The sequence below is a fragment of the Myotis nattereri genome, assembly GCF_964212035.1.
Source record: "Myotis nattereri genome assembly, chromosome: 6".
NCBI lineage: Eukaryota > Metazoa > Chordata > Mammalia > Chiroptera > Vespertilionidae > Myotis > Myotis nattereri.
This window is the reverse complement of record NC_138081.1, coordinates 96,746,022-96,760,884: the sequence shown is the minus strand read 5'-3', so window position 1 is coordinate 96,760,884 and position 14,863 is coordinate 96,746,022. Positions and strand designations below refer to the sequence as shown.

Here is a 14,863-nt window from a genome sequence, read left to right as displayed (position 1 = left end):
GCATCCAACCCTGGGAAATGCTGGGTCCCACCTGGGGCAGCCTGGCACCTTCTCCTGGGTGAGGCTGGTGACACGGCAGGAGCTGATCTTTGGCACCTTCCTCCGAGCACAGCCAGGAAGGTGAGCCCTGACCTACTCACTGAGGTGAGGGCGACCCCTTGTCTCAATGTGCCCGCGACTCTCGGGTGAGCACCGAAACTCCCACATGCCAGGACCCCGATCCTGGGCAACGGGGGGCAGTGGCCGCCCACTCGCCACCACCTGAGCCCTCCAGTTGTCCTGGGGGCTGTAGCTCCAGCCCCTCATTAGTGACGGTCACGCACGGAGCTCACAGTCACACACGCTCTCGGCCCTCAGCTCCCGTGGGTGCGCTCCTGGAAGTTAAGCTTCTGACGAAGGTCTAGCCCAGTGATGTCAACAGGCTTTGGAAGGGGAGGCTGAAGGGGGAGGGGGAGAGGCTGTCCCTCCAGGGGTCCTCCCTCTAAGTGCTCCCCTGGGCGGGCGAGGCCCTGCTTGGCCCCGCCAGGCTGCAATCTCGCTCTTTAAGGGACACGCCACTGGGTTTCCACCTGGTGCTCTGGAACACGCCCCTCACTACCTGTCCGGGCCAAGGGGGAGTCCGCTGGCCTGGAGGTGTTCCATTGAACGTCCTCCCGCGGAACGAACTTCTAACCAGCCGCTCGGAAGGACCCGCTCTCTGGGTGACCAGCCCCGCTGGCCTGTTCCCGTGGCTTCCTTTTTTATCTCAGCGGAAGAAGCTGTCCCTTTTCCTGACGTTCGCATGCATTCCCGAGTGGTCTCCATGGCAGTGGCATGTGCATGACAGCGGTCACTGCCATGTGTCACTTTAAGGCTTTGCTGGCAGAATCGGCAGCCACTGTGTAGAGTCCAGGAGCAAAGAACGCCCCCTGTTAGGGGAAAGCACTGCGTGAGCTCCCAGTGGCTTCCTGTCTCGTGTCTTCGAGCATTTTCCTGACGGACACCGTTCCCCTCTCGACACGGGTCTACACTGGTGCCGTCTGGTACTCCTGGGGCCTAACTTACTTTCTCTGGACCATTTTAAAAAGTATATGTATTCTTATTGATTTCAGAGAGGAAGAAAGTGGGAGAGAGAGAGAGAAACATCAATGATGAAAGAGAAGCATTGATTGGCTGCCTTCTGCACACCCCACACTGGGGGTTAAGCCCACAACCCAGGCATGTGCCTGACCGGGAATTGAACCATGACCTCCTAGTTCATAGGTCGATGCTCAACCACTGAGCCAGCCGGCCAGGCTCTCTGGACCTTTTGAAATAAATTCTATAAAGACAGTTTTCAAGTCCCAAGACTGAGATGATAATGCACACAACATCCACAGAGACAGCACAGTACATTGTGAGACCAACATACCACACAGCCTTCCCGGGCTTCTGAAAGCCAGGATCGTGGTGTGGTTCCTCTTTCGGAAGAACAGAAACTATGTTTATCAAAATCCCCCTTTTTTCAGAAACAGACATTCCACGCTGGAAAGTCCCGCACTGTATCAATGTTGTTATTTGTGTGATAATTCATTAACTATAGACAACATGGCCACCATTAAGAGTTGACGGTCTCCGTGGTAACTAAGGAAATCTAAAACTTTGCCTGGCATTTTCTAATGAGGTTTGAATCTTTTCTGTTTTGGAACAATATCAAAGATATTTACATTGATGATGATCCCTTCAGGATCAGAAAGCTCATATTTCAGTTATTTTTTTTAATCGTCACCTGATGATATTGAATTTTTTAGAGAGAGAGGAAGGGAGAGAGAGAGAGAAACATCAATGTGAGACAGAAACATGGATTGGTTGCCTCTCTTACCTGCCCCGACCAGGGATTGAACCCTCAACTTAGGTATGTGTACTGACCGGGAATGGAACCCATAACATTTTCATGTAAGGGACAACGCTCCAACCAATTGAGCCACCAAGACAGGGCTCAAATGTCAGTTTATGATGTCACCTAAACATGTCGCCATGGGAACTGCCTGTGAGCATGTTTATGTATGAACTAGAGGCCCCGTGCACGAAATTTGTGTACTGGGGGTGGGGAGTTGTCCCTCAGCCCAGCCTGTGCCCTCTCACAATCCGGGACCCCTCGGGGGATGTTGAACTGCCGGTTTAGGCCCCCAAGGGGTCCTGGACTGCAAGAGGGATGTAGCAGTGCGCTAAGCGGGAGGCGGCCTGGGAGGAGCTAAAACTGGGACGGGGCGCCGCTCGCAATCACCCTGGCCTGCTGTGCCTGCTGCCGCAGCTCGGTAATGCTGCTGCAGAGTCCGGAGAGGCTCCCACTGCCGCAGCTACGCTGGCCAGCCGTGAGCCCGGCTTCTGGCTGAGCGCACTGGCCACCATGGGGAAGCTCCTGTGTTGAACATCTGCCTCCTGGTGGTCAGTACACATCATAGTGACTGGTCGACTGGTTGTTCCGGTTGTTCCATCATAACAGTCGCTTAGGCTTTTATATATATAGATGAGAACCAATGTAACATCTGGTACAAATATTCCTCTACTTATTACTGATTTAAGATTTTTTGACTATGAGGATGCAAAAGTGATACACACAGTAAGTTATAACATATTCAACACTTTATTATAAAACAGGTTTTGTGTCAAATGATTTTGCCCAAGTGTAGGGCAATGTAAGTGTTCTGAGCACATTTTGGTAGGCCAGGCTAAGCGGTAATGTTCAGTAGGTTAGGTATTTTAAATGCATTTTGACTAACGATATTTTCAACCTATGATGGGTTTATCAAGACATGGCCCTATTGTAAGTTGAGCAGCATCTGTACTTACGTTTTAAGAATCTGTAAATTAGCTATGAACAACGAACTGTATTGGAATATCATAAACATAAGGAAATTACAGTCATGCTTTATTACTTTTGGGGGTCAACAGAGCACAACAATATCATTAATAAATATGGATAGACTCAGGTCTGTAGTATTAGAGGCTCTCTGTTAGCTAGAGTTGTAATATACAATTTTCCACTAGCACATTCCATACAAAGACAAGAGGTGGAGGAATGTAGGGGAGAGATGGGGATCTTTAAAATAAGAGCCTTTAAAATCCTTTTTTAAAAATGAAAACAAAGCAGCTGCTAAGTTACTCGCACAGCTAGTACTCTAGTTGTGTAATCCAGGTCAACGGCTGTTTGGTCAATGTACTGGTTGACTATTGATAAATAATGCTGCATAACAAACATCAACCTTAGCAGCATAGGATAATGAGCATTCCTTAGCCCACACGTTTGTGGGTTGGTTGGGAGACTGCTAGCCTAGGTTTGGGGGAGCTTTGCTGGAGCAGCTCTGCTCCAAATATCCCTCGGCCTCCTCTGGGGCCAGTGAGAGAGCTGGGAATGTTCTTCTCACAGCGACGGCTGCAGTGCAGAGGTCAAACCCAAACACACGAGCCCATTTCAAGACTCCTGCGTCACATCTGATGACCTACCATTGGCCAAAGCAACCACATGACCACGCCCAAGGTCAACGGGCAGGACATTCGCTCCATCCACCGTGAGAACGAAGCAAATTCCATTGCCATGCCCAACGTCAAAGGAGCCAGGGAATATTCTCACCCAATGGAAAGGAGGGGATGTGAATATTTAAAACAATAACATAAGCCAGCACAACCCAAGGTCATCCCGAGAACCAGAAACGTGGTGAATCACTAAGACAGCTGAACCAGGTGTCTAAGCGAATTCTCCTTCCGCCCTGGGCAGCTATCTAGCATTTCACATTCCACCCTCCTTTGGTTCTTTCCCGTTTTTCTATTGAACTTCCTATGAGCTCAACCCACTTGCCTTGTTTGCATTGTTTTTTTAGAAAGAGGAAGGGAGAGGGGTAGAGAGAAACATCAACATTAGAGAGAATCATTAATCAGCTGCCTCCTGCACACCCCTTACTGGGGATCAAGCCCGCAACCCAGGCATGTGCCCTGACCGGGAATCGAACTGGTGACCTCTTGGTTCATGGATCAATGCTCAACCACTGAGCCACACCCGCTGGGCTGCACTGGTTTTTGATTTGAGGCTTTTCTTTGCTGTGAATCACAGCTGCACTATTGGTATATCCAGAGAGCCTGACCTTCTGATCACCTGGATGTCTACTGGCTGGCTGTCTCTTCACCAGTCAGAGGCCAGCCAGGAACTTCGGCACATGAAAGCCGAGGAGTCAGTGAGCCAGAGAGCCAGCGGGGATTCCCCAAGAAAGGAGTGAGGCCAGGTGAAACACAACAGGTATGATCTGCAGACCGGCCACCTCTCAGAATGATCTACCTGGCTGAATGCTGGATCGAACCCCACATTGTCCCAATTCCTTCTGCTAAAATGAAAGGCAAAGATCAGCCTTGAAAACCCCTGAGCAGATAAAACCAGTTTCTCATACAAACAAAGCTTTGCTTAGATGATTCTGCAAGGCTGACTTGACCTGAGTCATTTCTTGCTTATCCTTCTGGAAATTATAAGCAAAACGTGAACTGTTTCCTAAGGTTGATATGTCATAACTATTGACCGATTCCCTATCATTTTTAGAAAATGTAATATTCTAACCCATCTCTGCAAAGCACAGGCATGGACATGGCAGCACAAACTGAGAGGCCTTCCCACTGTCTAAGCTGTTTTATAACAATGTACCCCGAGCCTCATTTCACGTTGATTTGAGGGCTCCCTTTTGCAGCTGCCTCTCTGGTGTTTGACAATAACCTTTTAGTCATTACTGCCTTCGATTAGCTAGTCATTGGTGATTACTAAAGAGGCATCAACTTTTCTTTGGTTACTTCTGAACTCTCCACATTTCCCACATCTTCCTTCCCTTCACTGAAGCCCAGTGGGTCAGTAGCCCCAGTGTGTAGTGAATTTAGGGTGTCTTCTGTAGTATGGCACAACCAGGACCTCTGGTGCCAGCGATGGAACAGGCTGGGCGGGGAGGTCGGCAAGGCTCCTGTGACCGGGGAACATGGAGCGGCCACTCTCTGGGCTGGCTCTGCACCAGCCGCGCTGATGTCTATGGTGCACATGGATTCGAAGCAGGCAGGTGGGTCCACGGGAGTGGCCTGAACTGGACACTCACAGGATGTGTTACGGCAACTGCCCAGGGAACCGCCCTCTGGCCTCTTAGTAATTCTCATGATAACACGGGACATGCCCTGGTAATGTGTATTTTCAAAACCTTGATTTAGCGCTTACATGGGCTTAGCTTTGGGACGACACGTGCAATGTCTTCACGGTACTGCTGAAAGGAGAGCAAAAATACTCATTTGACTCATAGATTGAGTACAAATGATCACACATTGGGGCCAGCTGTGAAGACGGCCAGCTAGTGTGCTGAGAGAAGCTGAGCTTAACTGTGCTCCAAGAGCAACAGGGATCGACTGATCTCAGTGGCTAACACAGGCGATGTCTTGTCTTTACCGTGTACTGTATGATCTGTGAGCCTCATGGCCCATCATTAATCTGCTTCCAACAGGACAAGTGGTCACTGGAACCCTCGTAAACAGAGTCCGCTGCTTGCAGCCTAATGTGAGGGCGAGAGGAGTCGGCAGAAACCCAGATACTATATCTGAGCAAGCTCCGGGGGCCGGAGAGGCGGCGCTAAAACCAACAGAACCTCGAGTTTCACCAGAACGCTTCTATCAAAACAAACTGGATGCTACGGAGAAAGCAATGTTAGCAACCTCATGTTCTTAAAGGGTTGCGTCCAAGATTCATATTTGCCCCAAATTCTTCTCTAAGACCCCTTTCATAATAACCCTCCTGTTATTCTGCATTCACTTTCGTCTGTGCAGCACAGCATGGTCACCTATTTTATATGCTGTCCCCTAATTATTCAGGGGTGCTCCAAACACATGTGTGTGTCTTCAACTGCACATCAGACCTTCCTGAGGACAAGTAATGAGCTTTTAATCCCCCAATTTCTCTTAGAGCAGCAATACAGCGGTACCCAAAAGCCTTAGCTGGAGGAAGTAAAGAAGAAAGAAGGAAGGAAGAGAGAGATGGAGGGAGGGAGGAAGCAGGAGGGGGTAAGGCAGGGAAGCCAGCATATGTACTTCTGAAGGCCGAAGTATTACGTTCTTGTTCAAGCTCTGGTTCAAACACACAGCACTTCCGAGACTAAAGGCAAAGACACATCTTTAGACTAAACTGAACGTCCAGCAAAGATTTATAGTTTGTTCAATGACGACGAATGAATGATTCAATGCAATGGCACCTGTACAGTAGGCCGAGTATAGCAATTCAAGTAGCCTGGCGCATCTCTGGGCGTGTGGACTAAATGACCAGTGAACCTCAACACAATGCTACAAAACTTCACCGACATTTCTGCTTTAACGCACCTCCTGATTCTCGCCAGGGTTTTCTTTCTTATAGCCAATCTAAACATGACTGAGAGGTTTGGTAGCACGCGCCCCAGTGACGAGCTCCCCACTTTCACCATAGCTGTCTGAGTGACAGGTACCAGTACCTCCGAGAAGCTGGGCGAGAGGTACTTCCCGTTGCACTTGGCAATGCTCCGCAGGATCTTCAGGGCCTCGTCTCCTTTCTTCCGAGTCACCAGCCAGCGGGGAGACTCGGGAACCGCCCTGAAGGAGAAAGCATTTCTGAGTTACGAGTGGGAATTCCAAAACCTAGACTTTTATGACTCGAGTTTCTCTATCAAAATGGGTCTTTCCATTCGATGCAAATGTAGGAGAATCTTCCAGTTTAGGAGATTCGCAAACACACAGGTGATCTCTGCAGGTTTACTGTGGAAGGAAAAGACGCCCACTCGATAGTGGGATCGTTGCCCTTGACAAACACAGTGATGTATTACATCGCTCTCGCAAGGCCAGGCGCCCCTGGAACCCAGTGTCCCCGTTACGCATGGAAAGAGCTGGGATTTAGTGAGCATTCAGGACACTGCTAAAAACTCAAATTATGGAAACAGATGTGACCATGGGTCAAAGTGAGAGGAATGATTAACACTAGATTGCCCAAGGAAGTCATTTTGACTGCTTTTTAATTTCAATTAGAAAAACAATTATGTATATAAGGACACAATGTCTTAGAATTTTGTGACTTTTTGTACAACATATAAATGCGTTTATTAATAATTGTAGTTACCTCCCCCTCCTTCATTTCTGGTATATATATATGTGCTATACCTATATTGCCCAAAAGCAGTCATTTTGACTGCTTGGGCCGGGGGGGGGGGGGGGATTATGACTCTTATTATTGAATTGAGTAAATTTCTTATATGACCAGTTTGGCTCTATATTGAAATAACAGTTTTCATTTTTTTTCGATTACCGTCACATGATAACATACAAGTACATGATAAACTGTCGATACTTGATAAGTTGCAGTTGCTCAATAAGCTAAACTAGTACTTGTTATTCGAATCTTATTCAGTGATACTTGTTCTAATAAGTTGTTTATTTTATTTCTTTTGCGCCCTAAATTCATGAAAGAAATGTCAAATAGAAGTGAGTTATTGGAAAAGCTAAGGAACATAAGTGAAGAGTGCTCCGATATTATTCTTTCACAATGCAGTCATTTTGACTGCTTTTGGGCAATATAGGTACATACTAAATTTCAGTCTTTTTAGTGTTAAAACAGGTTCACTCCACTCAGAGTCAAATGCATAGACCTGCAGCTTTCTGGTGATGTTTCTCATGCTCTTAACATTTCCTTATTCCTCAGAGAGTTTCTGAGCAACATTAATTTGCTTCATAGAATATACAGGGAAGCAAATCAATTTCATTGCATTTATTTTGTGTTGAAATACTTACTGGCAGATATGTGTTTGTTTCTTTGTTTTTGCCTTCTAGTTTTCATGAAGATATTACAAAATGAAATATAATTTGTGTTCTGCTATTTCATTAATTTAGTTTAGCAACAACTACTAGTCAAGTAATCAATGAATAATCTCTATAGATTTTCAAGTTCTCTAGAAATTCTCGACGCCCGTCGCCATTCTGGAGATGTCAGGCACAATCCCCAAATGGTTTCCACATTCACGCTGCCCTAGAAGCGTAGCGTCTACATGGCCATGGATCAAGCATAAACTCAGGAATGAGGAAAGCCCCGTTACCAGTAGTAGAGGAGGAAGAGGAAGTTGGGCAGCGTGATGGCCAGCTGGATGCCCTGCCAGTTGGGGATGAAGTAGGCAATTCCCGGGAGGAGGATGATTCCCAGAGTGAAGAACATCTGAATCACGATTCCCACAATCCTCCTTTGCTTCGAACCCACGATTTCTGTCACTGAAGGGAAACAAACAGAGGTCTGGGAACCTCAAGATCGGCTCCAAAGCAAATAAGCAGAGGCTGCACCTGCTGCATCATCCGCATTGCTTGCGGGCCACAGGGCTCGCCCAGCCCAGCCTCCCCAGCTGCTGTGAGGGAGCTGTGCTTCCCAGACAGCCAGACAGGGGGCTACGCTCTCCACCCCCCCACCCCCCCCACCCCCCCCACCCCGCCCCCGTCACCCGCTACCCACAGCGTCCCTGCCCCTCTCGCACCCGCCCGCACTCTTCTGGGAACACACAGAGGGTAAGTGCTGGTTTTAGGGAAGTTTCCATGATGACTGTTTTGGGAAGTCATTGCAATTAGGAAAACATCAACATAATAAACATAATAAACTGGCCAGATTTCATCACTGCTCTCTAAAAATATGCATAGCCTAGTCTCTTTAGGAGACCCGTTAGGAATATTAGACTCTACACATTTATTCCCTATCACAGGTAGTTTCTCTCAAATGGTAATTCTCTCCACAGTGCTGGACATTCCACGTGGTGATATTTCTTTAAAAATCACTGGGGATGGGGAGTGGTGGGTCCTGGCCAGTTTGCTCAGTGGTGAGAGCGTCGGCCCGCAGACTGAAGGGTCGCAGTTCAATTCGGGTCAAGGACACATGTACCTCGGTTGCAGCTTTTATCCCCAGCCCCAGTCGGGGCACATGAGGGATGCAATCAATCTGTATGTCTCTTCCCTCGCACATCAATGTTTCTCTCTGTGTCTCTCTCCTTCCCTTCCACTCTCTCGAAAAATCAATGAAGAAAATATCCTTGGGTGAAGATTGACACACACACAAAAATCACTGGGGATTTTTGTGGCTGGCATCTTACCCCCCCGCTCCCCACCCCTGCCCCCTTCCCAATCGATCTCTATCTGTGGCCAAGTCTATTCTGATCATCCCAGGCTACACTTCCTCCTTCTTGCCCTAACACCACAACTTTGAACATTCACTAGACTTGGGTTTCCTTAAAAATGCTTCATATTTCAAAGTTATCCCTTCCGCCCCAGGCAGCAACAGTCAACTCTCCGAACACTCTCTCCTTTCTCGTCCATTGAAAGACCTTCAGGGGCCTCCAAAGGGGCGCTGCTTGGGGATGAACTGCCTAGCATAGCAGGAGGGAGCGGGATCATCAGATCTCCCTGGTCACACACCCACTGTGACCGCAGAGAAGGGCACCCATCCAGACACCACCGGAAACAGCCAAAGGCAGCGGCCAGGACTTTCCCAGTAACATGAGCAAAGAGCGAGGGAAGGCGCCCTCTCTCTCAATCCCAGAAGGTCACACTCTCTAGTTCGGGAAGATAGCAAAGGTCCCCTAACTAGAAGGCTCCTCGCGTTCAGGCCACACTCCGGGGCGTGCCGCCACACTCTCCACTTACGCGGAAGGAACAGAACACGGAGTGTCATCTCGAACTCTACCACAGAGACACACAGAGCATTCTTCAGAAATGTTTCAAGGAACGACTGAAATTTTAATAAAAATTAATCTCTAATAAAGCAAAGCAAAAAACATCCCGTGATAACAGTATGGGGATGAAGTAGGCAATTCCCGGGAGAATTATGATTCAGAAAGCGGTCACCCCAGTATTGCGTGGCATTCCATATTTGGTCCCCAAAGTCAGGTGGCATTGCAGTTCCTAGAGAGGCAGCGTCTCGCCCTGCAGCCTGCTGCTTGCGGGAACAATGGCCTGCGGCACAGGGCCACCAGGAAGGCCGACTAGCCCCGCAGGGCTCGCCACCCAGCCCTCTTCCCAGGCAGGCGGGGCGCGGCATGACTTACCGATCACATAGCAGGTCATCCATGTCCCCTTTGCAAACACGCCTTGTAGGAAGCGGAAGACCACAAACACAGGGAAGTTTGGTGCGAACGCCACCACCACGCCGGTGATGCCAACACCGAAACAGGATATTAGGTAAACGACGATTCGGCCATACCTGTTTGCGGAGAGAGAGAGGACGGGATCACCTTAGACCTCTGCTCCGCGATGGAGGGCGGCCAGGGTATGTGCCGCTGAAAGAGGCGGGGACAGGGTCTGGGGTAAGTTTCCTCAGTGCGCCAAGACTCGGTTTGCTGGCTTCTGTGTTTTTGTTAGTTTGTTTTACTTTTCTACAGTGAAAGTTCTTTATAAAGTTCAAACCAATGTGAGGTGACTTTCGTATTTTATTTTCACCATCTACACAATATGATTATGTAGTTTAGGAAAAGGGAACAGGGTATTGTGTACCCAAAAACCTGCCAGTCTGATGCTGAATGGTTCCGTGGAGTTGTGCTGAATTATCGGCTGGGAAAATTTGTCGCCGGTGACTTTAAGAGATTTGACCTGATAACATTTTCCCTGGCACTTCCCACCAAGTTCACAGGTAGAGCATCTTGCTTCAGTCAGCGGAGCAGAGGCAGAAGTAGCCTCGTTTTTAAATTCACTCTCCGCCCCTCCTGCAGTGGTGTGGCCTGTTATCTTGTTTCGTATCATTTCCTTCAAGGCTACAAAGAGGAGGAGGAGCTGAAAGCTGGTTGGCCGTGTGGTGAGGCAGAAGTATTCATGGGTCTGTCGTCTCCCCAGGACCAAAACGCATGTCTCCTCCTAACACCGACCATCCCCAGTTCCTTCAGTGTGAAGACATGTTTATGGATGGTGCCAGAAAAACACGCAGAAGTAAAAGCCAATGTTTAGCTTCAGAAGAGCAGCAACACAATTAAAGCAATGCATACGAAAAGATGTCACTCAATCCCAAATCGCAGGCAGCCAGGAGAGAAAGCGCTACCTGGGGAGATTGAAAAGGGAAAGATGGATTGAAAGGGCAAGAAGTAGAAACAGTAGAAAAAGACACGTAAAACCCGGGAAAGAGCCCCAGACACAGAGGACCAAGGAGAGAGTCGTGGGCAGAAGTGGGTCATGGGGGACAGCAAGAGGAGCCTCAGAGCGGACGAAGGGCAAGGACAAGACCAAAGCGCTACCGTTCTGCAGGCCTGGGCTGCTCACACTCAGGTCGACACTGACGACAGGCTGTGGGGTGCTTTGTTGTCTTGAGTTAGCGCATTCGTTGCTGTGGGCAGGTCTCTGGGGGTACCCTTAGCACCGCCCACTGCGAACATGGTCACAAGGTCCCACCCAGGCCAGGCTGGAGTGCCCGGAGCAATGGAAAGCCATATAAGTCAAGGGCCCTATAATCCCTGTGCTGACGGGTCTAGAGAGTGAGATTAAATTGTTACAAGCATTTCCGTAGTCAGAACTGGAATAAAGGAATAGCCAGACATGAACACAACAGCCAACACCCACAGTGTGGCACACAGAAGTATCTGAAGGGAAAGCGTGACCATCGTAGACACGTGCACGCACTGCGCCTGCCGCTACCTGGGCCACTCGCGGATGCTAAACGGCAGATACAACTCCCGGAGGAGTTTTGAAAACCTTCTCTCTGCAGAGCGTGGAATCTGTAGACTAAAATGCAGGTCTTCTTTTTAATTAAATGAAACAAACCTGGAGGGGCTGACCTACGACTACATGAATCCAACGCCAGGGAGTTGGGGAAGCCAGACTCGGCTCCGCGACGGCAGCAGCGCCCGCCAGCCCGCGTGCAGCCGCTGCCTCGCTGGGCCGGGCCCACCGGACGCTCCCGCCCACGGAGCAGCCCCCCGCCGGGCAGCGCGAGGAGAAAGGACACGCGGCTTAAGAAGAAAAGCTGTCGTGAGGAGAGGAATGAACATGGCCTCTGCACTTAGGAAGAATGCTTTTCTAACAGCTGACATTTCGTCCCACACCCCCCCCCCCCCCCGGGACACAGTGACGTGAAGTGGCTGTCGCCCTGCGGCCTACCTGTCCGCTGCGTAGCCCAAGGTGAAGGCTCCGGCCAGGAAGCCCAGGTTCAGGATGGCTTGTGTGAGGTCCAGCATCCAAGCATTGGCACACACCAGGTCAAACTGGAGAACAAGGAAACACACAGAAGACGGTGGCTACGCTTAGCCTCAAAACCCGACCTCATCTTGCCATAGGCCCGTGATCTTCAAATACGTGTGCTCATATGCCCCTTAAATAAAATTTAAACATTGATCACATGCAACTTTTACATTGATTTATAAATACGTTCTGTCAGTCGCAATAACTGCCAAGGGTGTAATTTCTTTTTAAATATATAGTTTTTGTTGATAGTATTACAGATATCTCCCCTCCCCCCCTTTACCCCCTCCTCCCAATTCCTACTCCCCCCTCCCCAGCTCAGGGGTGAGGGGCCACAGGCTCTGGAACGCGGTGGCCGGTGGAGCCGCTGTGAGAGCTGCCCTTCCTGTCCTCCCCTCCTTGCTCTCTAGCCCTTCCAAACGCTGCAGCGCAAACCCTTCTGTTAAATCCCCTCCTGCTCAGACACCTAGCCTGGCTTCTGGTTTCGTGGCTGGGAGCCAGCCATCTCTTCAGAGTACGACACTAACTTACGTACCGGTGAGGGAAAGCACACACGTGCGCACGCACACACGCACACACTCACACACGTGTCCAGAGGGAGCCAGCCCTGCAGTCACAGGACTCAGGCGTGTGTGTGACTCTCGCGGGGCCGGTGCTCCTACCCGCTCTGGGCTCACTGCCTGCTGTCGCCACAGCTCCGGGTCGGCAGCGTCTTTGCTGCTCACGGAGGGGCCAGCAGACCCCGAAGCCAATGAGCACCCTTGGCTCAGGCCCTTTTCCTGAAAGGAAGCGCGAGGAACCTGTAGTTCCCAGGGAGACCGAGGACACCTCTTGTCAGATGTCCCCACGTCTGAGTCAAAGCCACAAATGCCGTGTCTTTTCCCTGAGGCGATCTCTCTAGAACAAGCGAGGCATCTTTTCCCCAGGGTACACATGCCAGGATTTCAAGTTATTTTTAACTGCGCATAAACCCAGGCGCACCCATGCTGGTCTTCATTGCCCCCCTGTACACACAGCCAACCACTCCCCGTGGCATGAGCAGAAAGCCAATCGATCAAACCCTCCGACGACGGTGTCTGTCACGCTGGAGGGATCACATGGCTCGTCGTGCAGAAAGCATGGCTCTAGCCAATCAGACACTTCAGAGGGGTTTGCAACCAAGGGCTTTCCTTAGCGCGTCCTGGCTGTTAGAATCCAAAAGGGCAGAACGTGAATTTGAGTCGTAACGATAAATGCCAGGGCCACGTCCTCTTAGACATGCCTTACAGTTTGGGTTCCACACGAGCCTTTACACCGGGGCAGCGGAATGTCTTCCCTATGCACAGATCAGGGGAGTCAATAAGGTGGGAAAGTACAGGTATTCGAAAGACTTGGACACTCAGGAGGGGGCTTGTCTGCTCCTGAAACCCGGGAAAAGGGCCCTGAGGCCTGGCAGCTGCCTTTGCACGTCGTCTGGTTTCGCCTTTTGAATGAATGCACGTCAGAGCTTCTGAGCTTAGAACATCACCGTGTTGCTCCGCCGCGGCCGGGAGAAGTCCCACTCAGCGCTGTTTGTACTGTTGAGGGAGAAGGGAAGACTCCGACACGATCTATGTGCCTGAGTTGTGATTTTCTAAGGATGAGTTGTAAACGCAACCATTTCTAATCAGCTCTTAGGTCAAAATCAGCAGCCATTACACTCTCCATCAGTGTTAACAGCATCCCTTACGCCTTCAGCTTGACCCTGGGGTGCGGGGTGCCCCGGCTACATTGGTCACTGGCCAAAACAATGTCCTGTTGGCCTCCACGGGCAGGTTCAAATCAACAAGAAGACACCATAACGGAGCCTAATAACGGTTAAAAACGATTATAACCCTAGAGAAAATGATCTGGGCTGGGTCTCCATGAGAGGAAAGGGTGTCATTACGGGATCCAGGCATAATAAAAGCATCTTTACCGTGATCTGAGGGGATGATTTGGGTGACTTAATACCAACAATGAGTGCTTTGAGGGTAGGCAAGAAGCATCTGATGAGCTGCAGGCACAGAAGCGCATCTTCAGGTATTTCCAGGGGTTCCCACTGGCGTGGTTGGCATGGCGATGCAGACAAGGCTGGGAATGCCAGTGAGTGTGTGCCTGGTTTCCACCTCCCTGAGGAGCTGATCCATGGTCAAGTGAGTCGAGGTCAACTGATATGAAGCGAGGGAAGAGCCATCGAGATCTAAAGTGAATGGGATTGGCTGCAAATACAAGAGGACTTCAGAGGAAGAAATGGCTTGGGTGCCCAGCCAGTCAGATGCACGAGGAAGGTGGGGCATAAACAGACCCGTCCACAGTGAGCTGGGTTTAGAGGGGAAATTAAAGGGAAAAGAAGGGTATTTGAGTAGGTGACAGCAGCCCAGACACACGGACAGGAGCATGAATGCCACCGAGGTGCAGATCTGCCTGCAACGTGTGGGGTGCCCAGCTCAGAGTTTAAGCTGAGGAACCACCTGTCTCCCCACCACCCAATGGGGAAGGGAGTGAGGCCCAGGGGGCAGGACAGGAAGTTTCTTACTCAGGAAACCAGAGGCATCATAAAAGCTCGGGCTAGAGGGAGGAGGAGCTTCTAAAGAAGAGAGGAAAAATCTGGAAGGTTGAGCGTGGAAAGGCCCAGAGCAGATGGCCTGGCTCCAGGACAGAACAAGATTCCAGGGAGATGAGA

At 49.9% G+C, this 14,863-nt stretch overlaps 1 protein-coding gene across 1 annotated transcript in view; it reads right to left on the bottom strand.

Annotated features, from left to right (window-relative positions):
• Positions 1–14,863, bottom strand: part of SLC22A3 (solute carrier family 22 member 3) — a 64,577-nt gene that overhangs the window by 28,514 nt on the left and 21,200 nt on the right. The window contains exons 2-5 of the mRNA XM_081093899.1: positions 12,100–12,203; positions 10,065–10,219; positions 8,082–8,250; positions 6,474–6,591 (exon numbers count right to left, since the gene is read on the bottom strand). Coding sequence (XP_080950025.1) covers positions 6,474–6,591; positions 8,082–8,250; positions 10,065–10,219; positions 12,100–12,203 — 546 coding nt within the window. The remainder of the gene's footprint in view (positions 1–6,473; positions 6,592–8,081; positions 8,251–10,064; positions 10,220–12,099; positions 12,204–14,863) is intronic.